The 23,227-nt window shown below is 44.6% G+C and overlaps 2 protein-coding genes across 3 annotated transcripts in view; one reads left to right on the forward strand and one right to left on the reverse strand.

The window, feature by feature from the left end:
* The first annotated feature begins 4,132 nt into the window (after positions 1–4,132).
* On the forward strand, positions 4,133–17,755 carry LOC141147964 (T-box transcription factor TBX6-like). The gene is made up of 7 exons (XM_073635123.1): positions 4,133–4,196; positions 4,901–5,066; positions 6,868–7,135; positions 8,393–8,536; positions 10,162–10,232; positions 14,856–14,908; positions 17,352–17,755. The coding sequence occupies exons 1-7, from the start codon at positions 4,133–4,135 to the stop codon at positions 17,753–17,755; spliced, it is 1,170 nt and encodes a 389-aa protein (XP_073491224.1).
* A 79-nt stretch (positions 17,756–17,834) lies between these two features.
* Positions 17,835–23,227, reverse strand: part of GDPD3 (glycerophosphodiester phosphodiesterase domain containing 3) — a 35,427-nt gene continuing 30,034 nt past the window's right edge. Inside the window, exons 10-12 of one of the 2 annotated variants that reach the window (XR_012245226.1) lie at positions 22,206–22,257; positions 20,352–21,653; positions 17,835–20,315 (exon numbers count right to left, since the gene is read on the reverse strand). Coding sequence is in view for 1 of the 2 variants with exons in the window: in XM_073635996.1 (XP_073492097.1) it covers positions 21,456–21,653; positions 22,206–22,257 (250 nt within the window). In the remaining variant the exon portion in view is untranslated. Of the gene's footprint in view, positions 21,654–22,205; positions 22,258–23,227 lie in introns of both variants that reach the window. The other variant, XM_073635996.1, reaches the window with a different exon arrangement.

The following is a 23,227-nucleotide window of genomic DNA, read 5'->3' on the forward strand; positions in this document are numbered from 1 at the left end:
ATCAGTGGCGGGAGAGGGGCCCCCCCGCCTTCCGCCACGCTCCAGTGCCCTCCGCCCATAGCTCTTAAAGGGACATTTTTTTTTTTTTCCAAATGAAATTAGATTTTTTTTTTTCTTAATTGCATTTTAGTGTAAATATGAGATCTGATGTCTCTTTGACCCCAGATCTCATATTTAAGAGGTCCTGTCATGCTTTTTTTTCTATTACAAGGGATGTGTACATTCCTTGTAATAGGAATAAAAGTGACACTTTTTTTTTTTTTTTTTAAAGAACAATGTAAAAATAAAAAATAAAAGGTAAAATAAATAAGAAAAAAAAATAAAAACCGCGCCCCGTCCCACTGAGCTTGCATGCAGAAGCATACGCACACGTGAGTGGCGCCCGCATATGGAAACAGTGTTCAAACCACACATGTGAGGCATCACCACGATCGGTATAGCGAGAGCAATAATTCTAGCCCTAGACCTCCTCTGTAACGCAAAACATGCAACCTGTAGAATTTTTTAACATCACCTATGGAGATTTTTAAGGGTAAAAGTTTGTCACCATTCCACGAGCGGGCGCAACTTTGAAGCGTGACATGTTGAGTATCAATTTATTCGGCGTACCATTATCTTTCACAAGATAAAAAAAAATTGGGCTAACGTTACTGTTGTCTTATTTTTTTAAATTCAAAAAAGTGAGTCCACCCAGTCCCAGGTGTGTTAGAAAAGCAAATAAATATTTGCTTTTCTAATGCCGCGTACACACGATCGGAAATTCGGCCAGCAAAAGACCGATGAGAGCGTTTGGTCGGAAAATGCGCCCGCGTGTATGCTCTATCGGACTTTTGCTGGCCGAATTTCAACCAGCAAAAGATTGAGAGCAGGTTCTCTATTTTTTGGTCGAAAAAAGTTCCTATTCGAAAATGCGATAGTCTGTAGCAATTCTGACTTCTAAGTCTTGTCTTCTAGTTAGAGTTCGCACTGATGGCCTCAATAGATTCTGGTAGTACCTACATCATTTTAGTGCATGGTGGATTCTCGGCAATGTCACCAGTATCTTCCAGTTAGTAGAGTCTGCAATGGCTACCTCAAAGGATTCTTTTAGATTCTACACATTTAATGGTCAAAGGATTCTGGTAGATCCTACATAATTTTAGTGTACAAAGGATCCTGGGAAGCTCACCAGTATATTCCACTTAGTAGAGTCTGCAATGGCTGCACCAAAGGACTCTGGGAGGTCTCTGGTATTTTGTATCCATCAGCTATGCACCATACAGCCAAGATCAGAGGCTTTCATCCCAGGCAGAAAGGGGGACCTGGTGTGATTCTGCTCCTGGGATTGGGGGGGTGGGGCAGTGGACATTTGCACTGTCTTGCTGGGGCAGGTGCAGAAAGCGACACTTGGGGCGTCGGGCAGATTAAAGGGCCCTGCGCACCCAGCAACATCCCAGCAGAGAAGGACCTCTGATCACAGGCTGGGATAACACGACAGAGAGAGAAAGCAAAATACTAAGAGGAAGCTGGGGAGAGAGGACATGGAGAGAGGGGACAAATGGGAAACACTTTGTATTTACACAGGCTACGTGTCACACGGACAGCTATTTATTGTCATCGCTGGGTGTGAACCAAGAAGATGACATCTACATGTCAAATCATGTTCTATACATCTCTGGGATATTAATGCTCCAACTACTGTCTACCCATATGCCTTTAATGGGACGGTAATGGAGCTCTTAGGGCCCAGCGCTCCATTGCATTGCGTTAAGACAATGAATAGGCTGCCAACGCACCACGCCAAAAGAAAAAACACGCATTACTAATGTATTTTTTTTAACAATGCAGTGCACAACAACGCAGAGTATATCTGTTTTGGAGCCCTGTAGTGCATTGGGCTCTATTGTGCAATACATTGGGGTGTCATTCACAATGAACTGCACTGCAACACGCCACACATACAGCAGGTGTATTGCCATGCATTGCCATTTACTTCTTTGCGGTGTGTTACCTCACGTGCGTTAATGCCGATTGAGTCATGCATTAATGTGCATTGGGTTAAGACAGCCCATTGAAATACAACACAACACACTACCATGCATGGAGGGCAGGTGTGTTGGTGGTCCTTTCAAAATACATGGCACCACTATTCAGTAAGACCGTATGTGCATTACCATGTGTTGCGTCAAACACGTTACTCTAGGGAAATGTAAATGGGCCCCAAAACTTCTGCCAATAGATGCCAGATTACCTTCTATTCCTTGGATCTGTTATAGGGCTGCGAAATGTATGGTTACAGCTTGCAGCCCATATGGGGCTACTACATTTACAAAAATTCATGTTACATCCCATTAATTTCAATCAATTCTAAATTGTTATTTTCAACTTTTTTTGATTGCTACTTTACTATTATTTTTTTTTTTTAATTTTTAAAAAAAAATGAGATCAGATATTAAATAAACAATGTACCTGGCGTCAACTGGAATGACCAATCAAAATTCTAAAAAAATTCTAGAATTTTTTCTAATTTCTAATTCTAAAAATAAAGAAAACAGCAGCTGAAAAAGGGATTTGGAAACAGGAAATCAATGTTTTTTGTTTGTTTTGTTTTTTCTTTAGAGAAAGTCCCACATACAATCCGACCGTAATAAGTCCAATCTATGTCGGGTACAATGTATGGGGCAGAATCTCCCAGCAGATGTTGTGGGACAGCTGGGACATTATAGGGACTAAGAGACATTAGAGGAGGGGGGAGGGGGCAGGAAACAAGGTGATAATTGTGTAATGAAGGAGATTAAGTCTATATAAACAGAGAGGGACAGTGTGTACAGACACCCCCCACCACCACCACCACACTATAATATATTCATTATATGTCATTATATACTGCTAATTCTACATCATCATATAGACAGTGTACAGATACTGCACCCCCCACTATATGTCATAATACACTGCTAATTCTACATCATTCTATGGACAGTGTACAGAAGACACTGCACCCAACCACCACTATAATATATTCATTATATGTCATTATATACCCCCCCACTACTATAATATATTCATTATATATCCAACCACTATAATATATTCATTATATGCCATTATATACCCCCCCCCCACTATAATTTATTCGTTATATGTCATTATATACCCCCCACTATAATATATGCATTTTATATACCCCCACTATAATATATGCATTATATGTCATTATATACCCCCCCACTATAATAAAGTCATTATATGTCATTAAATAACCCCCCCCCCACTATAATATATTCATTATATGTCATTATATACCCCCCACTATAATATATGCATTATATGTCATTATATACCCCCCACTATAATATATTCATTATATGTCATTATATACCCCCCCCACTATAATTTATTTATTATATGTCATTATATACCCCCACTATAATATATGCATTTTATATACCCCCACTATAATATATTCATTATATATCATTATATACCCCCCACTATAATATATTCATTATATGTCATTATATACCCCCCCTCACTATAATTTATTTATTATATGTCATTATATACCCCCACTATAATATATGCATTTTATATACCCCCACTATAATATATGCATTATATGTCATTATATATCCCCCCATAATATATTCATTATATGTCATTATATGCTCCCACTCAAAAAAAAAAAAAAAAAAAAAAGTATATATATATATATATATATATATATATATATATATATATATATATATATATATGTCATATGCCCCCACTATAATATATTTATTATATATCATTATATGCTTCTAATTCTACATCATCATATTATGAAGGTAGAAAGTCACAAGAGGTTCAGAGATGAGGAGAATAGATACTATAGATAGATATTCACATTGCAAATTATTAAGTCAAATAACTCATTGGGATAAGTCATAATTGACTTTTTACTGGTCTACCCATGTGGAGTGAATATTGGTTGGGATGGGTTAGCATAGTCTTGTTAGGTGTGGAATGGTTTGGGTGATTCTCACACCATAATTTGTGGTATTTTGTTTTCTTTCCCTTAAAGTGATGAGTACACCTCTCCCAGCTGTATATTGTCACCCCACCCCCTGTATATAACATCCATCCTCTGCCCCCGGGGCTAGACCACACCATGCACAACACGTTGACACTAGGCTGCTGCCTGACCACACCTGCCCCGCTCAGCCGGGATATGGGTGAGTATCTATCTATCTATCTATCTATCTATCTATCTATCTATCTATCTATCTATCTATCTATCTATCTATCTATCTATCTATCTATCTAATTTATTCATCTAGAAAAGCTTTTCTCAACCTTTTTACCCCAGAGGAACATTTAAAATAACTTTCTGGTCTCAGGGAACCCCTGCTTAAATAAATTAATTGGGGGTCATTAAGTAAACACCCCTTTCCATTTATGACCAGTGGGAACTATGCAGGCACCATCAGATGGGAGGTCAATCAGCCACAGTTTAAGGAACCTCTAGCAATCTCTGGAGGAACCCTAAATAAGAATCTCTGATCTTCCTATCTTCTTTCCTGCCTTCCTTCACTTCCTTATTTCCTTCCTTCTCTTTACTTATTCTGTCATTAGATCAGTCAATGAATAAATGCATGCTAATGTAAACCTGTAGTGCTCAACTGAAAAGGTGATTGATGAATTTCCTTACTCCAATTTCCATTATTTAGCGTCTTTTGTGAAACCAAAGCAGACCTGTTTCCCATAGCAATGTTCCAGCCTAATTTGGGAAGGTGATGATGGAATGCGATTGCGATGGGTAACAGTGATCCCTTTTGGGTTGCAGTAGGGGGCAGACATTATCACTTTGTATATGAAGTATTTAGGATCCCAAGTCATAGAGATGGTGATGTAACTTTTTACATTTTTTACTATTCAGGTACAAACCTCCCCCCATCGTCTGGCTACTATTTGCCCCCTCAGTATTGCTCTTCTGCCTTGCCACCACCTACCTCTCCACAGATTAGCGCCCGGCTGGAGAACAAGGAACTGTGGGAAAAGTTCAACTCTGTGGGAACAGAAATGATACTCACTAAAAATGGCAGGTGAGCTACTACCATGGGAAGGAGGCAGGTCACCGCCGTGAGAGGGGGGGCAGGCTACCTCTGAATGAGATGGGCAGACCCCCTCCAAGAAAGGGGCCAGGCCATCACTGAGAGAGGTGGATGGACTACCACCAAAAAAGGGGGACAGGCTACTGCCAAGGGAAGTGGACAGGCTACCACCAAGAGAGGGGAGAGGCTACCGATGAGAGCAGGGGACAGACTATCACTGACCACCAAGAGAGGGGAGTGGGCTACTGCCAAGGGAGGCCTACAGGCTACTGCTAAGGGAGGGGGGCGTACTACTACTCAGAGAAGGGGGGAGGCTGCCACAAAGAGAAGGCAATGGACTACAACCAAGAAAGGGGGAACAAGCTACTACCAAAAGAGGGGAACAGGCTACCACTGAGAGATGGGGATAGACTACCACTGAGAGATGGGGACAGGCTACCACCAAGAGAGGGAAGTGGACTTCTGCCAAGGGAGGCCTACAGGCTACTGCTAAGGGAGGGAGACATACTACTACTCAGGGAGGGGGGCAGGCTACCACTTAGAGAGGGAGATGGACTACATCCAAGAAAAGGGGACGAGCTACCATCAAGAGATGGGGACAGGCTGCCACTGAGAGAAGGAGTTGGACTACAACCAAGAGAGGGGGACGAGCTACCACCAAGAAAGGGGGACAGGCTACCACAGAGAGAGGGAGATGGACTGCATCCAAGAAAAGGGGACTAGCTACCACCAAGAGAGGGGGACAGGCTACCACTGAGAGAGAGAGATGGACTACAACCATGAGAGGGGGGCGAGCAACCACCAAGAAAGGGGGACAGGCTACCACAGAGAGAGGGAGATGGACTGCTTCCAAGAAAAGGGGATGAGCTACCACCAAGAGAGGGGGACAGGCTACCACTGAGAGAGATGGACTACAACCATGAGAGGGGGACGAGCTACCACCAAGAAAGGGGGACAGGCTACCACATAGTGAGGGAGATGGACTGCATCCAGGAAAAGGGGATGAGCTACCACCAAGAGAGGGGGACAGGCTACCACAGAGAGAGAGAGATGGACTACAACCATGAGAGGGGGACGAGCTACCACCAAGAAAGGGGGACAGGCTACCACAGAGAGAGGGAGATGGACTGCATCCAGGAAAAGGGGACGAGCTACCACCAAGAGAGGGGGACAGGCTACCACTGAGAGAGGGAGATGGACTACAACCAAGAGAAGGGGACGAGCTACCACAGAGAGAGGGGGACTGGGCTAGAGGGGTATGAGCTACCATTAAGAAGAAGGGCGGGTGGTTGACAAAGTCATATAAAAAAAGGAGAATGCACTGATTTAGTTACTTTTTATAGTCATTTTTGATGTGACTGTTATGTGCGCTCTGCACTATATTTCCATCACGGCATTATATATATTTATAGATTGGTTACCAGAGGGAGAGAGGTATACCTCTGTAAACACTCCCTGATCAACAACTCCTGATATGTCAGCCAGGCGCAGAGATTACATTGTTTTCAGTGAGCCGGGTCTGTCCCTTACACTGAGACTGCAATGGGCAGCAATGCACAACCATTGTGCAGCACTACTAAGAAGGAAGCAGTGTCTGCATATATAATGAACAAACATACCAGACTCATGTATATTTGCAGACTATATAGAGAAGGTTTTTGAAAACATTAGTAGACATTGATAAGAATAATATGTAATGTACAGTATATGTAAAAAAACATATAAACATTGTAGTGTATTTGGATCATGTTAGTGACGTCGGATGAATCGATCTCACTCCTCTTTCCATCAGGCGCATGTTCCCAGAATTCTTGGTTTCCCTTTCCGGCTTGGATCCGCACCGTCTCTACTCCCTGTGTGTCCAGGCTGTGCCCGAGGGTGAGAACCGCTACAAGTGGAGGGATGGAGTATGGAGCAGGAGCGGCCGAGCAGAACCAGGACCACCAACCCGCTTTTACCTTCATCCAGAATCTCCGGCTCCCGGCCACCGGTGGATGGAGAGACCCATCTGCTTCAACAAGATCCGACTAACCAACAACACCCTGAGTCAGGGGGGGCAGGTAAGAAGTAGGGATGAGCGGAGAAGTTTCAGTGAAATTTATTTTGCTGCAAAATTTTGCTGGAATTTTGGCAAAATTTTGCTGGAATTTTGGCAAAATTTGCCTCTAATTTCACCAGATTTTATGCTTAGGCGAAATTTGCTTGGAAAACAAATACACCTTAAAAATTATTTCTATGCCACTCTGTGAAGTGTTTTGTGTTTATTTCCCCCACTTTGAGTACTTTTCTTCTTCCCTCATTTTGAGTACTTTATTTTTTTTTCTGGTGTTTTCCCTCATTTCGAGTATTTTATCATTATATTTTTTTTCTTATTTTGTTAGTGTATTTAAAAAAAAAATCTAATTTGTTTTATTATTTTTGTTTTTATGTTTTTTCCCCCCATTTTATTTTGGTAATATATAGATTTTTCGGGGCTTTTTTCCCTCATTTTTTTTAGTTTTTATATCTATGTTTTTTTCCTCATTTTATTTGAGCATTTTTAAAAGATGTTTACCTTCATTTTGTTTGACATTTTTATGGTGTTTTATATATTTCCTCCTTTTGTTTGAATATTTTATTGTATTTTATATTTTCTTCATTTTCACTGAATATTTTATTTTTTCATGTTTTTTTTCTTCATTTTGTTTAAGTACTTTGTTGTTCTTTTATGTTTATTTCCTCTTTTTGTTTGGCTATTTTATTGTTTTTTTTTCCCTCATTTTTCTTAAGTATTTTATCCTTTTTTTTCCCCATTTTCGTTTGTTTAATTTTTTAAGTTTTTTTTATTTGCATATATTATTTTTTCATTTTGTGTTAGTATTTTTTTAAATGATTTTTTGTTTTTTTTTATGTTTTTTTCCCTCGTTTTGTTTATTACACTTTTTAATTTAAATTTTTTTTTAGTTTGAACATGTTATTTTTTCATGTTTTTTTTTAAAATGTTATAGTTTTTTTTTAATGTTTTTTTTTTTACCTTATTTTACTTGAACATTTTATCTTCTTTATATTTTATTTCTTTATTTTGTTTGTTTCATCTTTTTAGCGTTTTTTTCCTATTTTTGTTTCAATATTTTCTTTTTCTTTTCGTTGTTTATCGTGGATCCTTAGATTGACTTCTCTCTAGCAGGAATGGCCATAGATGGAACGAAATTTGGGCAGTCCCTGCTGAACCAATCGAATTTTGATCCATCTCTGGCCAGCGTTAGGTTTTATAATGGAGATGCGGTAGAGTGCTCAGCTCTCGTTTTGGGCTCATGTGATGTTTGTGTCTCCCCCAGATGGTTCTTCAGTCCATGCACCGCTACTCCTTGCGCCTCTACATCATCCCCACCTCCAACGGCGGATCACCACCCCGGCCGGCAACTTCCGTCTCCTTCCCTGAGACGTCTTTCATTGCGGTGACCAGCTACCAGAACCCCAGGGTCAGAGAAGTCCCCACCACCCCTCCTTCTTCCCACCAATCTTTACAAGGCCAACTCACCAAACCTATTTGGCCACACCCCTTACAATCTGTACAATCTCCTCGAGACCTAACAAAAAACGATTTAGTCCAAGGGCACTGCCTGATTAGATAAAGATTGGAAACATGTTTTGACCACTTCTCATTGTTACATAGTTGTTGGTAAATCCTAAGATTGGTAAATACTTTGAATTTCCCTGTTTTTACGTTGGCTCCGCACGCGTTTCGTCACGCTAAATGAAGCGAAGCATGCGTGTACAGTGCAGCTCACAGCAAACTCAGGATAGGAATCTAAAGCTTGTTGATTATGGTTTTATTCACAGCATTAGGGCCATCTTTAACCTCTTCAGCCCTGGAAAATTTTAGCAGAGCACTTTTTGCAATTCGGCACTGCATCGTTTTAACTGACAATTGCGCGGTCGTGCGATGTTGCACCCAAACAAAATTGACGTCCTTTTTTTCCCACAAATAGAGTTTCTTTTGGTGGTATTTGATCACCTCTGCGGTTTTTATTTTTTGCGCTATAAACAAAAAAAAGAGCGACAATTTTGAAAAAAAAGCTATATTTTTTACATTTTGCTCTAATAAATATCCCCCAAAAATATTAAAAAAAATTTTTTTTTTCCTCAGTTTAGGCCGATATGTATTCTTCTACATATTTTTGGTAAAAGAAAATCACAATAAGCGTATAGTGATTGGTTTGCGCAAAAGTTATAGCGTCTACAAAATAGGGGATAGATTTATGGCATTTTTATTATTAATTTTTTAAAATTAGTAATGGCGGCAATCTGCGATTTTTATCGGGACTGCGACATTATGGCGGACACATCGGACACTTTTGACAGTATTTTGGGACCATTTTAATTTATACAGCGATCAGTGCTATAAAAATGCACTGATTACTGTGTACATGACACTGGCAGGGAAGGGGCTAACACTAGGGGGCGATCAAGAGCTTAAGTGTATCCTAGGGAGTGATTCTAACTGTGGGGGGGGGGGATGGGCTACCACTGACATGACAGTGATCACTGCTCCCGATGACAGGGAACAGTAGACCTATGTCATGTCACTAAGCAAAATGGGGAAATGCCTTGCTTACATAGGCATTTCCCCGTTCTGCGGGTCCGGCGGGCATGGATACACAGTACACGGCGGGCGCGCGCGTGCCCGCTAGCCCCGCCAAATAAAGGGGAAGTACAGGTAAGCCCATTTGCCCACCGATGCCATTGTGCCGACGTATATTGGCATGCAGCGGTTGCAAGTGGTTAGCACAGGACAAAAGGGGCAGCTGCCCCGGGCCCAGTCATTTTTGCAAGGCTAAAAGCAGCTGCCCCCATGAGCACGCACCGGCCGCACATAGTTGATAAGTGGATTCGGCCCAAGAAAATGTTTGGCAAGGCTCCAATCAATGTTAAAGGCGGCCCTGCATAGCATGCTCCACCCACAAAGATAAAATAATCATAGGATATTATTTAGCGACCCCCAATTAATTTCATAAATTAGTCCTTCCTTCTGTCATAGACCCCTCCCACTTATATTCAAACCCCTCCCCCTTACCCTCCTCTCTCTCTGCTCTCTCCCCAACAGCTCTCCCTGCTGAAGATTGAGGAGAACCCATTCGCCAAAGGAATAAAATACTTCAAAAATCAACAAGAAAGGTAAACGGGTCTTCTATTGTTTTCTGTAATGTGTCTATAATAATAATCTAACTGCCAGATACCAGTGTGGGAATTCAAATTTTAGTTCCCCCCATGTGACCCCCCCCCCCTCGGCTGACCTACCCAGAAACAGGATACAAAAGCTCAGCTCCCATAATGCAATGGGACCCTTCCTTGCTGTGGGGTCACTCAGCAGGCTGTAGTGGAAGAGTCAGCCAACAGACACACAGGGGGGGGGGGGGGTCTATGTATAAGATGTTCACTGAACGAATGTGAGACACATCCACACAACTCTGACGAAACTCGCCCGTATTCCCGTATTCTGTGTTATATAATTATCTTGTATCATTGTATGCGCCATCTAGTGGACAATTTTATTTTTTTTGTTGATTGAGGTACAGTAAAACCTTGGTTTGAGAGCGCTTTGCAAGACAAGCTACATTTTTAAATACATTTTTACTTGATATACAAGCGATGTCTTGATATACAAGTAGCGTCATGTCACAACTGAGTATAAAAGAGAAGAGAGGCGCCTCTAAGTGTAGCAATATGGTTACATTTAATGAAGGTACAACGTTTAGCAACATATTGCTACACTTAGAGGCGCCTCTCTTCTCTTTTATACTCTGGAGCTCCTGATGGATTTTGCTTCTAATCCCCTTGTGGAGGCTTCCATGTGTGGATGGACATTTTATGGTTACACAACCTGGTCACATTGCTATAATCTTTTTATATGGACTATAAACTGAAGGACTTCTGAATAAATGGTTGTGGAACGAATCATCTGAGTTTCCATTATTTCTTATGGGGAAATTTTGGTTTGATATACAAGTGCTTTGGATTTACAAGCAGGTTTCTGGAACGAATTATGCTCGCAAACCAAGGTTTTACAAAAAAACAAATGGCGCTTTATGGCCACTGGATGGCGCTTATGATCATACTAGGTATTTATACCCATAGACAGAATATGGCAGGTTTCTTTGGAGCTGTGCGGATGTGTGTCACATTCGTTTAGCGAACCTCTTATACATAAACCCCACAGTGTGTGTGAAGGTGTCAGGCACTCAGTGTGCATATTGGCTGATCTTCCATTATAAGCATGGGTTTCTTGGGAAAGATATAGGGGTCATTCTTTATCTTTAAAGCTGCAGTTTATTCTGCATGTATTTTGACTTTCCCCTCATACATACTAATAAATGTAAAAAAAAACATATTTTTTTTATCACAGTGATGTCATCACTGGGTCTCTGTGCTTCTCTGTGCAATGCAGGCAGATCATGGTTGGCTTCAAGCCAAAATGTGCATAAAAAAACCAAAACATTGAAATCCATGCGTCCGGCACCCTGCATGTAGATTAGGAGGCTGGACGCATGGATAGGGGGGATGGCGCCCTGCATGTAGATTAGCAGGCTGGACGCATGGATAGGGGGGGGCTGCGCCCTGCATGTAGATTAGGGGGCTGGACGCATGGATAGGGGGGAATGGCGCTCTGCATGTAGATTAGGGGGCTGGACGCATGGATAGGGGAGACGGCGCCCTGCATGTAGATTAGGGGGCTGGACGCATGGATAGGGGGGAATGGCGCTCTGCATGTAGATTAGGGGGCTGGACGCATGGATAGGGGGGGACGGCGCTCTGCATGTAGATTAGGGGGCTGGACGCATGGATAGGGGGGATGGCGCTCTGCATGTAGATTAGGGGGCTGGACACATGGATAGGGGGGGCGGCGCCCTGCATGTAGATTAGGAGGCTGGGCGCATGGATAGGGGGGATGGCGCCCTGCATATAGATTAGGGGGCTGGATGCATGGATGGGGGGGCGGCGCCCTGCATGTAGATTAGGGGGCTGGACGCATGGATAGGGGGATGGTGCCCTGCATGTAGATTAGGGGGCTGGATGCATGGATAGGGGGGGTGGCGCCCTGCATGTAGATTAGGGGGCTGGATGCATGGATAGGGGGGGTGGCGCCCTGCATGTAGATTAGGGGGCTGGATGCATGGATGGGGGGGTGGCGCCCTGCATGTAGATTAGGGGGCTGGATGCATGGATAGGGGGGGTGGCGCCCTGCATGTAGATTAGGGGGCTGGATGCATGGATGGGGGGGTGGCGCCCTGCATGTAGATTAGGGGGCTGGACGCATGGATAGGGGGGGTGGCGCCCTGCATGTAGATTAGGGGGCTGGATGCATGGATGGGGGGGGGTGGCGCCCTGCATGTAGATTAGGGGGCTGGACGCATGGATGGGGGGGCGCCCTGCATGAGCGGCTGCCATTGCTCACAAGAGCTCCCAGCACTGATACAAGCAGTGGGCCGGCTCTTGGGAGGAGCTATGCAAATATCAAAATGTGTTTATGGATGGGTGTTCCTAGGCAGGGTACATCTGCATGCAGGCCGCCCTTGTTTATGCCCACATGTGACGCTGAGCCTCCATGATTAAAAGAACTGGAACCCAATGAATGAAAGGGGCGTGCCAGGGAGCAGTCAGGCTGGGAGGAAAGCATTAGATGACGTTGGACTTCCTCCAGCCAGAAAAAAAGGCGGGGCTGTTATCTGTGTGCAGTGAAATCAGAGTAAGCCATTTCGGTCAAGGAGAGGAGCCGGTACAACTGTGCAAGACTGAAGGGAAGGCCGGAGGTCAGATAAAAAGTAGTTGTAAAAGCTGAAGGATTTCTATCTTCATACAGGGGTGGCCCGTCCATTAAGGGTGCATGGGCGCCGCCCCCCCATCCATGCGTCCAGCCCCTTTCAGGACACCAGAGCATTTTTTTGAAGCACCGATTAGAGCCAGAGGTTCTAATAGGCTTCAATATAGGGTGGGCTCGGGGCACAGAGAGTGTTCTCCGATCCCACCCAGGTGTGTTACAACAGCGAATCAATATTCGCTATTGTAACACTGATCCTCCTCCCAGCCAATCAGGAAGCGGGTTTTGACATCGGTCACACGAATTGGCTGAAAGGACAGACGATCCTATTGGAACGCCAAGGAGGGGAGGAGCTGGAAGCCACCATAGAGAGGACACTGAGCCTCTGCATCACGCTGCCTACCACCCGCCACGATGGGGTAAGTGCAGGACTGACCACCGAACAGCAGGGGGGGGTGGGTGCTGCTCGGGGGAGGGGGTGGGGGGAGAACCAAAAAAAAACTACCAGCCGCCACTGCTATCATGCTTAACAAAAACAACATTATTTCCAAATGGTACTCTAATAACACGCACAGTCTTTGATTTCCAGAAATTTGTTTACAGTTCGAATTCGAATGGAGTTTGATGTAAAATTCGATTCGAATTTCAATTTGAAATTTCGGAAATTCGGATGAATTTTGTTTCTTTATTCGGAGCATCCGGTAAACTTTGTGTAATTCGGGTATTCAGATATATCCAAAACTCTGAATAACAAAAAATTTCAAAACGAAGCGCACATGTCCAACACTAACCCTCCCCCTGACGCTCGAGCACACCAGACCCCCCACCCTGTTTGCCATACCCCCCACACCATACCCCCCACCCTCGCTTGCTCTCTGGCCCAACAGGCCCCCCGTCAGCCCTGCACTTACCCCATGCAGGTCACGGCGACTGCAGCTACCCCTCTCTGTCTCCCCCCGTGTCCCGCCCGTCGCGTCTCCTCCCGGCCAATGGGTTCTCAGGATCCGCTTCCTGGTTGGTTGGGAGGAGAATCAGGAAGACATTAGTGAATATTAATTTGCTAATGACACACAACAGGGTGGGCTGAGGGCGCAGTGCCCTGCGCCCCGAGCCCACCCTTTTTTAAAGCCAATTAGAGCCTCCGGCTCTAATCACGTGCTTCAAAAGAAGAAAAAAACCCTATTGGAATCCATGCTTTCGGCGCCCTGCATCAAGATTAGGGGCCGGGCGCATGGATTGGTGGGGCGGCGCCCCTGCTCCCCTAATGATCCACTGCTTTGGAGTCACTCTGCACACGATCAGTTTGGTATTTTGTATTGCTAGAGAGTTTTTTTTTTTTCTTGGGTGACTCCATGTGATCAGCACAGAGCTAATCAGCACTGTCTAGACAGAGGGTCAGGGGTCCTACAGCCTCATAGGAAAATCAGAGGAGAATAAAAACTCCTCCTATAAGCTTTAACCAGACACTGATAGACAGTCACAAGACTGCTATATACTGCTGATGAGAAAAAGGTATTTAGCAGTTTATATTTACTAAAATAATATAATTTCCATGTTCTGTGTACTGTGTGGAGACCAGATATAGTGAATGCAGAGTCCTGGGTTTAGTAACACTTTAAGTGTAGAAATTTTTGTAATAGCCACTAAGCAAAGCTCTCACTAGCTCAGTGCAATTACTGTCTCTCTTCTAATAACTGATACATTGGAAGGTTGTGCATTGTTTTCAGTGAGTTAGCTGACATAAGAAGGAGCAGTAAAGCACAACCTTTGTGTAGAGCTGCAAAGCAGAAGTATGTAGTGAGCAAATATGTCTTCCGCCACCTACATATATAAGAACAAATTGTACATAGGAATAACATTTTTTCAAATAATAATATGAATCTTTTTTAAATGTATATCTTGAAAGAAATCATAAAAAAAAAACAAAAAAAAAAACTGCACGTTCTTTTTAAGCAGCAATTTTGGCTTGTTCTCTTTTTCAGCCACACACCCAAAAAAAGGATCTGTGGGCTGAAAATAAATGACAGAGACTCAGGTAAGGAATAAATGGCAAAGGCAGGCCTGGACTGTACAGGCAAGCCATTCTGCATCCTGCTTTTGTATTCAAGAGAACAGATTGCATGCAATATGTCTATTGAAAATCATTTTCATGCATTACCAATATTTACCACAAGATGGTGCTGTCATGTGTGTGTGTGTGTGTGTATATATATATATATATATATATATATATATATATATACACATATAGGGACAATGGGGTTCATTTACTAAAAGCAAATACCATATGCAATACAAGTGCACTTGGAGGTGCAGTCGCTGTAGATCTGAGGGGACGATCTGAAATGAGGAGAAGCTCTGCTGACTTCTATCATCCAATCACATGCAAGCAAAAATGCTGTTTTTTTTTTAAATTTTCCTTGCATGTAGTGACAAGTGGATTTGCCTTTAGTAAATCAACCTCAATGTCTTTGTATTTTGTAGCTGATTAGATGGTAAAGGTTTATGCGAGCCATAGATTATGCTATTTTCTTTCCTTCTACCAGTGGCTGGTCATCCATTAGGGGGCATAGGGGCGCTGCCCCCCTAATCCATGCACCCGACCCCTAATCTCCATGTGAGGTGCCGGCGCATGGATTTGAATGTTTTTTTTATTTTTTTATATAAGCTCATGATTGGAGCCAGAGGCTCTAATTGGCTTCAAAAAAATGGTGGGCTCGGGGGGCGCAGAGCACTGCGTCCTGAGCCCACCCAGTTGTGTGACATTAGCAAATTAATATTCGCTATTGTCTACTTGATTCTCCTCCCAGCCAATCATGAAGCGGGTCTTAAGACCCGATTGGCCGAGAGGAGAAGCGATCGTATTGGCCGCCGAGGGAAGGCGGAGGGCGAAGCCGCCGAGCAGGAAGAAGCCAGAGCTGCCTAGATGGGGTAGGTGCAGGCGGTCTGGCGTTTTGACACTGAGCGACTGACTGCGACCGGGGGGGGGGGGAGTTCTGGCGTTGGGTGTCTTGTGTGCCCTCCCCCCCCCCAAATATACAGCATCAGCCGCCACTGGTAAAGGATAATACATGCCTGGAAGTGTTATACTGCCACATGACTTCCATGCACTTAGCATGAAATAATATAACAGTTGACAGGTCCACTTTAGAGTGTGCCTCCTGTGCAGGGAGAACTGTAGACACAGTGCAGTTGCAAAGCTCCCAACTGTCCCTGATTTGGAGCAATGTCCCTCTGTTCCTGATTCCTCCTCATTGGTCCCTCATTTTGGTCTGATCTATATAACTGTATAAAAAATGCACTTTTTACCTATCAAAAAGTGTTTTCCAGTGCTAAACCTTTCATCCAAATTCTAAATTGCTGCATTTGTAAATTCCAAAGAAAATAAGTACCCCCCCCCCCCCGGGGTTACTGTGGGACTTTAAGGGCAAACTTTTGAAGACACAGTATTTTAGAAACATAGAAAAGTTTATTATTTCATAAAACAGTATGACGATCTGAGACAACACCATACACAAAGTAGTACATGATATCCATATATAATATGAGAAAAAAGCACTTATCCTATGGACCGACGCGTTTCGGAAAATTCAGGGTAAATCTTCTTCAGGGTCATGGAGGAGGTGATAGTTGGAGATACTCTGGCATAGAGAAAACAAAGTCTAGACTTCTAGAATACAACAGGGCAAACATTGTGTTAAACATGGAAGCATCACAGACAAAAAACACATGCACATACCAGTGCTATATTCATGGAATGTTTGTTAAAAAGATTGTTGGGATGGCGCTGAATGCTAATGCTAATTCAACGCCACCCCAACAATATTTTTAACAAACATTCGACTCCATGAATATAGTACTGGTATGTGCATGTGTTTTTCGGCTGTAATGCTTCCATGTTTAACACATGTTTAATTCGAGAAGTCTAGACTGTGTTTTCTCTATTCCAGAGTATCTCCAACTATCACCTCCTCCATTGCCCTGAAGAAGGGATTTACCCTGAATTTTCCGAAACGCATCAGTCCATAAGAGAAGTGCTTTTTTTATCATATTATATATGGATATCCTGTACTACTTTGTGTATGGTGTTGTCTCAGACCATCATACTGTTTTATGAAATAATTAACTTTTCTATGTTTCTAAAATACTGTGTCTTCAAAAGTTCGCCAATATAAAGGAATAGTAGTGGTTAAAAAAAAACACTTGAGGATTTAACCAATCATTTTTTTTGTACAATTCTTCTTTAAGGGGGCGTGGCAAGGGGTGTGTCCTATGCCTGCATACTTTTGCTGATAGGTGTCCCTCATTCCCATCTGAAAAAGTTGGGAGGGATGCAGTTGTTGTCTATAGGATGGTTAACAAGCTGTCTAGATCTCACCTTTTATCCCCACATATTTCCAGTCTTCGTGTTTGTGGTCTGCTTGCTGCCCTGTTTCCTAAGCCTCACGTGTAACAAAGTGTCCCGTGTGTCCTTCCAGAATGTAAGCGCTTTAAAGAGAGCGCACAAGTCCCAGTGAGCCCGGCTGGAGGCGACACAGAGGAGTCACAAGTGGTCTCAGAAGAGAGTTCCGAGGAAGCGGAGGAAAAGCAAGAATACGTAGAGGAGACCGAGGAGGAGAGAGCGGAGACACAGCCGCCTGGAAAAGACACTTCAAGAGTCAGCAAGAAAAGAAGTCCGGGAGGGGACAGAAATCCGGAATGCAGGAGAGATCAGGCTGTACATGAGAGCGCAGAGAAAAGAGAAGACGGGGGACAAAGGACGGACATGATTGTACAATGGGGGTCCCTGACACAGAGAACACCATGGCTGCCAACCCCTGCGTTCTCTCCGCTAGCCCTGACACCGTACACTCCCTCCGCCTGTCTGATGGGACACAGGTAACCAGAAGCTACACAGGGTGCTTTGCATCTTTGGAGCTTATTTTTTATATGTTTTAAAAAAAAGAATGTTTATTCATAAATGTTTTCACCTAGGATTATTATTATTATACAGGATTTATATAGCGCCAACAGTTTACGCAGCGCTTTACAATATAAAAGGGAGACAATACAGTTATAATACAATAAGATACAAGAGGATTAAGAAGGCCCTGCTCAGAAGAGCTTACAATCTAATAAGATCAACACATTTTACACCTGAACCCAATGAGAAAAAAATCTGCACGCTGGCATAATATTCAAGAGAGACTGTACTGTCTATTGAAAATAATAGTCAAATGATATTCCTGCATTAACAATATTTACCACAAGATGGTGCTGTAATAAAGCACAGACCATATGTTAAGATCATGTTTTAAAAATGAGTTGCCTGATTAGATGTTGTGTCCATAAAAGAGAAGTGGGGGACTTAAAAAAAAATATTATTATTATTTAAAGCAGAGTTCCACCAAAAAGTGGAACTTCCGCTTTAAGCACTATCCCCCCCCCCTTACATTTGGCATGTAATTTTTTTGGGGGGGGGAGTGGGTGACTTCTTCCGCCCACGGACCGCCTAGGCGACTCCTCCTCTCCCCTAGGCGGTCCCTCCCTCTCGGCAATCTTCTGGGACAGGTCCCAAAGGATTGCCTGTCCACTGGGAGAACGCAGCGTGACTCTCGCACGCACAGTGCGCGCCCGGCCGTGAAGCCGCAAGCTGCCACGGTCGGGTGCCCACAGTTCCAATGGATGCGCCGAGGAGAGGAGAGGGAGAGGAGCGGGGCTTCGTGCGCCCACATCGCGGGACCGTGGAACAGGTGAGTGTCTGTTTATTAAAAGTTGGCAGCTAAACTTTTTGTAGCTGCTGACTTTTAATTAGAAAAAAAGCCTGGAACTCCGCTTTAAGGTACTTATATAGCGCCGTCAATTTACGCATCGCTTTACATAAACAGGAGGTCCCTGAGTTATGAACCTCCGACTTGCGAACAACACCTACTTATGAACGGGAGGCGGAGTCGGCGAGCACATCAGAAAACATCAGAAAACATCATCAGAAAGCAACGTCTCCGCATGCGCTTCGACTTATGAACAAACAGGCAGTCCCTAACCTGTTCGTAACTCGGGGACTGCCTGTACATTGTACATTCATAATGGTCCCTACCCTCAAGGAGCTTACAATCTAAGGTCCCTAACTCACATTCATATACTAGGGCCAATTTAGACAGAAGCCAATTAACCTACCAGCATGTCTTTGGAGTGTGGGAGGAAACCGGAGTACCCGGAGGAAACCCACACAGGCACAGGGAGAACATGCAAACTCCAGGCAGGTAGTGTCGTGGTTGGGATTCAAACCAGCAACCCCTTTTCACTGCTAGGCGAGAGAGCTACCCACTACTCCACTGTGCCACCCTACACATATATACATTCTCACCTAGGTGGATGCTGCATCTTTCCCCCACCGCCTCTAGGACTGAGAACTAAGGGATCAAAGATGGCTGATGACTCAGTATTCGGTCTTCAGTGTGCAGAGAGCCGTGACTGTCAGTCACCGGCTCTCAACTATGTCCCCCTCCAGCACTCACTGGAGCGCCGGGCTGTGGAGGGGGGCGGGAGCGGCTGGTTCAGGCTCCCAGCAGCTCGCTGAGAAGGCTGAGCCAGCTGTCGGTCAGGAATCTAGGTGAATCCCGACATTAGAGTCGGGATCTCTTTAGAGTCTGGACCGGCTGACTGACAACAGTATACTGAATACGGGTCACAGAACCTAAATGCACTCTTGTGATTTACAGGAGAAGTAGGGCCAAAAGAGCTTTGCCCAACTTTTATTCAATTGTGTGCTTATTGTCATCTTTGCATCTCCTTGTTTTTTTGCTTTTCGTGTTGATTACTGTAGAAAACAGAGTTTTACCTGGATTGGCTGAAAAGAGTTATTCATTTTATAGCCTTTAAACCAATTCATGTATATGTATTTCAAATGAATATTTAGCAGTTCTGCTTGTCTCTTTGTCCCCCCCCCCCTCCTCTACACGCTTCATTCTGCTGCTTTTCACATTGTCGCTGTTTGTAGTCGCAGTCATGTGACTGTCTGCTCTTTTATATTTTCCACAGATTTGCCCAGCCTGTACACTCCACTATGGCCCCCTTCCCTGCTCTGCCCCCCGTTCCTCCTCCCGCTGCCCCCTACTTCCTCGGCTCTTGGACTCCATCACCGGGCAGGTTTAGTCATCCCCACCCCGGACTTCCTCCCCAGTTCTTTCAGCAGCAAGTGTGTGTTTCACCCTGGTACCTGTCCCCGCAGATTACCTCCAGAGGACTCTGAATCTAAGAGTGTGGAGGAAGCCTAAGCGCAGAACGATGGACGTATGATGGAATCTGGCAGAGCCCCCTCTGGAGCTGTGAAAACTCTGCTGGGTTAGCAGGACTTGCAACACAGCACCCTGCTGGAGTGATTAGTGGACCTGCCGCACAGCACTCTCCTGGAGTGATTAGTGGGCCTGCCGCACAGCACTCTCCTGGAGTGATTAGTGGACCTGCCGCACAGCACTCTCCTGGCTTAATTAGTGGACCTGCTGCACAGCACCCTGCTGGAGTGATTAGTGGGCCTGCTGCACAGCACCCTGCTGGAGTGATTAGTGGGCCTGCCGCACAGCACGCTGCTGGAGTGATTAGTGGACCTGCCGCACAGCACCCTGCCGGAGTGATTAGTGGGCCTGCCGCACAGCACCCTGCCGGAGTGATTAGTGGGCCTGGTGCACAGCACCCTGCTGGAGTGATTAGTGGACCTGCCGCACAGCACCCTGCTGGAGTGATTAGTGGACCTGCCGCACAGCACCCTGCTGGAGTGATTAGTGGGGCTTGGGGTTTTTTTTGCTGAAGAAAGCTGCTAATTGGTGCGCAGACATGGGATTATGCACCCTTGCAATCCCAGAATCCTTCCGGTTTTCAAAATGGTCTTTACTGAGAAGCCTTCGCTGAGAATAGAACTTCTCCTGAGTCAGGAAGCATGAAACCCAGAGACAGGCAGGCAGGATAGCTTCGTCAGGTCAGCAATGGCAACCCTTGTACTTCACTCAATGTAGGGGCTGCTTACTTATTGGTGGAATTCAGGGGTTGTAGGGTGAGATCTCCCTAACATAATTCCTGATTGTTTTCGTTTATTTTTTTGTTTTGTGTGTTACATTGTCCATATTTTTAAATATATAAAGGGATGGTGGGGGCCCCTTATAATGGGCACAGCAGATGGACAGACCCAGGAACTCCACCCAGGGATGGTGGGAACCTGTTTCAGTAGGCACAGGAGGTGTACAGACCTGGAACTCAGCTGAAGGATGGTGGGAACTCCTTAAACCAGGGTATAGCATGGGTGCAGACTCGGGAACTCAGTACAGGGATGGTGGGAACCCCTCATAATGGGCACAGCAGGTATACAGACCCAGGAACTCAGCACAGAGATCTAAAACTAGAGCCCCTGAAAGATAGAAGCCTGATTGGTGGCTCAGGGGGATAATTCAGTCAGTACTTGACCTAAAGGGACGTCCTGTTCGCAGGTTGTCAGGAAGTGACCGCAGCCACACAGGAGGCCAAAACTGTCACTTTATTGGAAAACTAGAAGCAATTTATTGATAAAGCTCCATATTTACAAAACACAAGCAGTAGCAGCATTGTGTCCTTCAGCATCGATGTTGTTGCTGCTCTTCTTCTTCTGCTGCTGCAGGCTCTTGAGTTTCCGGGTCCCGGGCCCTCTGCCCCCCTTCATATTTCTGTAGAAAGCGGTGCAGTTTGGAGGGGTAATCTGTCATAATGCCGGTGACCCCGTAATCAAAGGCTCGCTGGAAATCTGACTCCTGGTTCAATACCCAGAGGTAGACCTGTAGAGATGGGAGAGAGATTATTATATTGACTGTCTGCATTGCCCACAGCAACCAATCCTTCTTTAGTCAGTCTGACTTGCTGCAGCTTCTAATGCACATTGTGAGAAGCTCACAGTGTGCAGTGAAATCAGAGTAAGTCATTTCAGTCCAGGAGAGGAGCCGGTACAACTGTACAAGACTGAAGGGAAGACCGGATGTCAGATTTCATTTTATTTTTTTCCTCGTATTGCCCCTCCCCCCGGGATGACGGCTCTGTGCACACACCTGTACCAGCTCAATGTTCATGTTCTGTGCAGACGCTTCCCACGCAGGCCTTGGATGACCAGTAATAATTGACTAGAATACTCCATTCCTCAACGATCGCTTCCTTCCTCTGACACGGGTCGGGTCTGCCATAGATATGCAGGCATTTCCAAAGCCACCCATTATCAGCTTTGGTCTTGTGTCTAGGGGTAGCCCAACATTTATAAATGTTTTCACACCTGAATTGAATAGGAAAATGGGTGAAAACTTTTATAAATGGGCCCCTTGGTGTCCTCCTCGCCTTACCTGAATGCCCCGGGCCTGTAGGTGCTTGAAGAGACTTTTCCTCATCATTAATCTGCAAAAGAGGCAAACATGGATCTCTCATTACTTCATCGTAGTACACATTACTACACGTAGTACTACTACAACTGTAGATGTTCTTTAACCAAGTACACAAGTAGAATAGAGGGAAGGGTGGCTGACTGCTGTCCATGACTGTAGCTGAATGGAGATCCAACCAACCCTTTTAGGCAGAGGTCTCTAAACTGCGGCCCTTTTCTTGCTCTTATCCGGCCCTTGGGGCACTATTTCCTTCACTGACACCAACAAAGGGGCACAATTCCTCCCAATGATACCAACAATGGGGTGCAATCAGACCAATGATGGCTCACAATTCCTACCAATGATGGGTCATAGTTCCTCCCAATTATACCAACAATGGGGTGCAATGACACCAATGATGGGGCAGAATTCCTTCCAATGACACCAACATTGGGGCAGAATTCTTTTCATTGACACCAATGATCGGGGCACAGTTCCTCCCAATTATAACAATGGGGTGCAATGACACCAATGATGGAGCACAATTCCTCCCAATGACATTAATGGCCACAATTCCTCCCAATGACACCAACAGAGGGGCACAATTCCTACCAATGACACCAACGATGGGGCACAGTTCCCAATCATACAAACAATCGGGCACTATTCTTCCCAATGTCACCAATAATGGGGCACAATTCCTCCCAATGACACAGCTGATGGGGCACTATTCTTCCCAATGACACCAACAATGGGGCCCAATGACACCAATGATAGGGCACAATTCCATTTAATGACACAACCGATGGGGCACTATTCTTCCCAATGACACCAACAATGGGGCACAGTTCCCAATGATACAAACAATGGGGCACTATTCTTCCCAATGTCACCAATAATGGGGCACAATTCCTCCCAATGACACAACCGATGGGGCACTATTCTTCCCAATGACACCAATGATAGGGCACAATTCCATTTAATGACACAACCGATGGGGCGCT

Source organism: Aquarana catesbeiana, linkage group LG06 (assembly GCF_042186555.1).
Source record: "Aquarana catesbeiana isolate 2022-GZ linkage group LG06, ASM4218655v1, whole genome shotgun sequence".
In the NCBI taxonomy this organism is placed as follows: domain Eukaryota; kingdom Metazoa; phylum Chordata; class Amphibia; order Anura; family Ranidae; genus Aquarana; species Aquarana catesbeiana.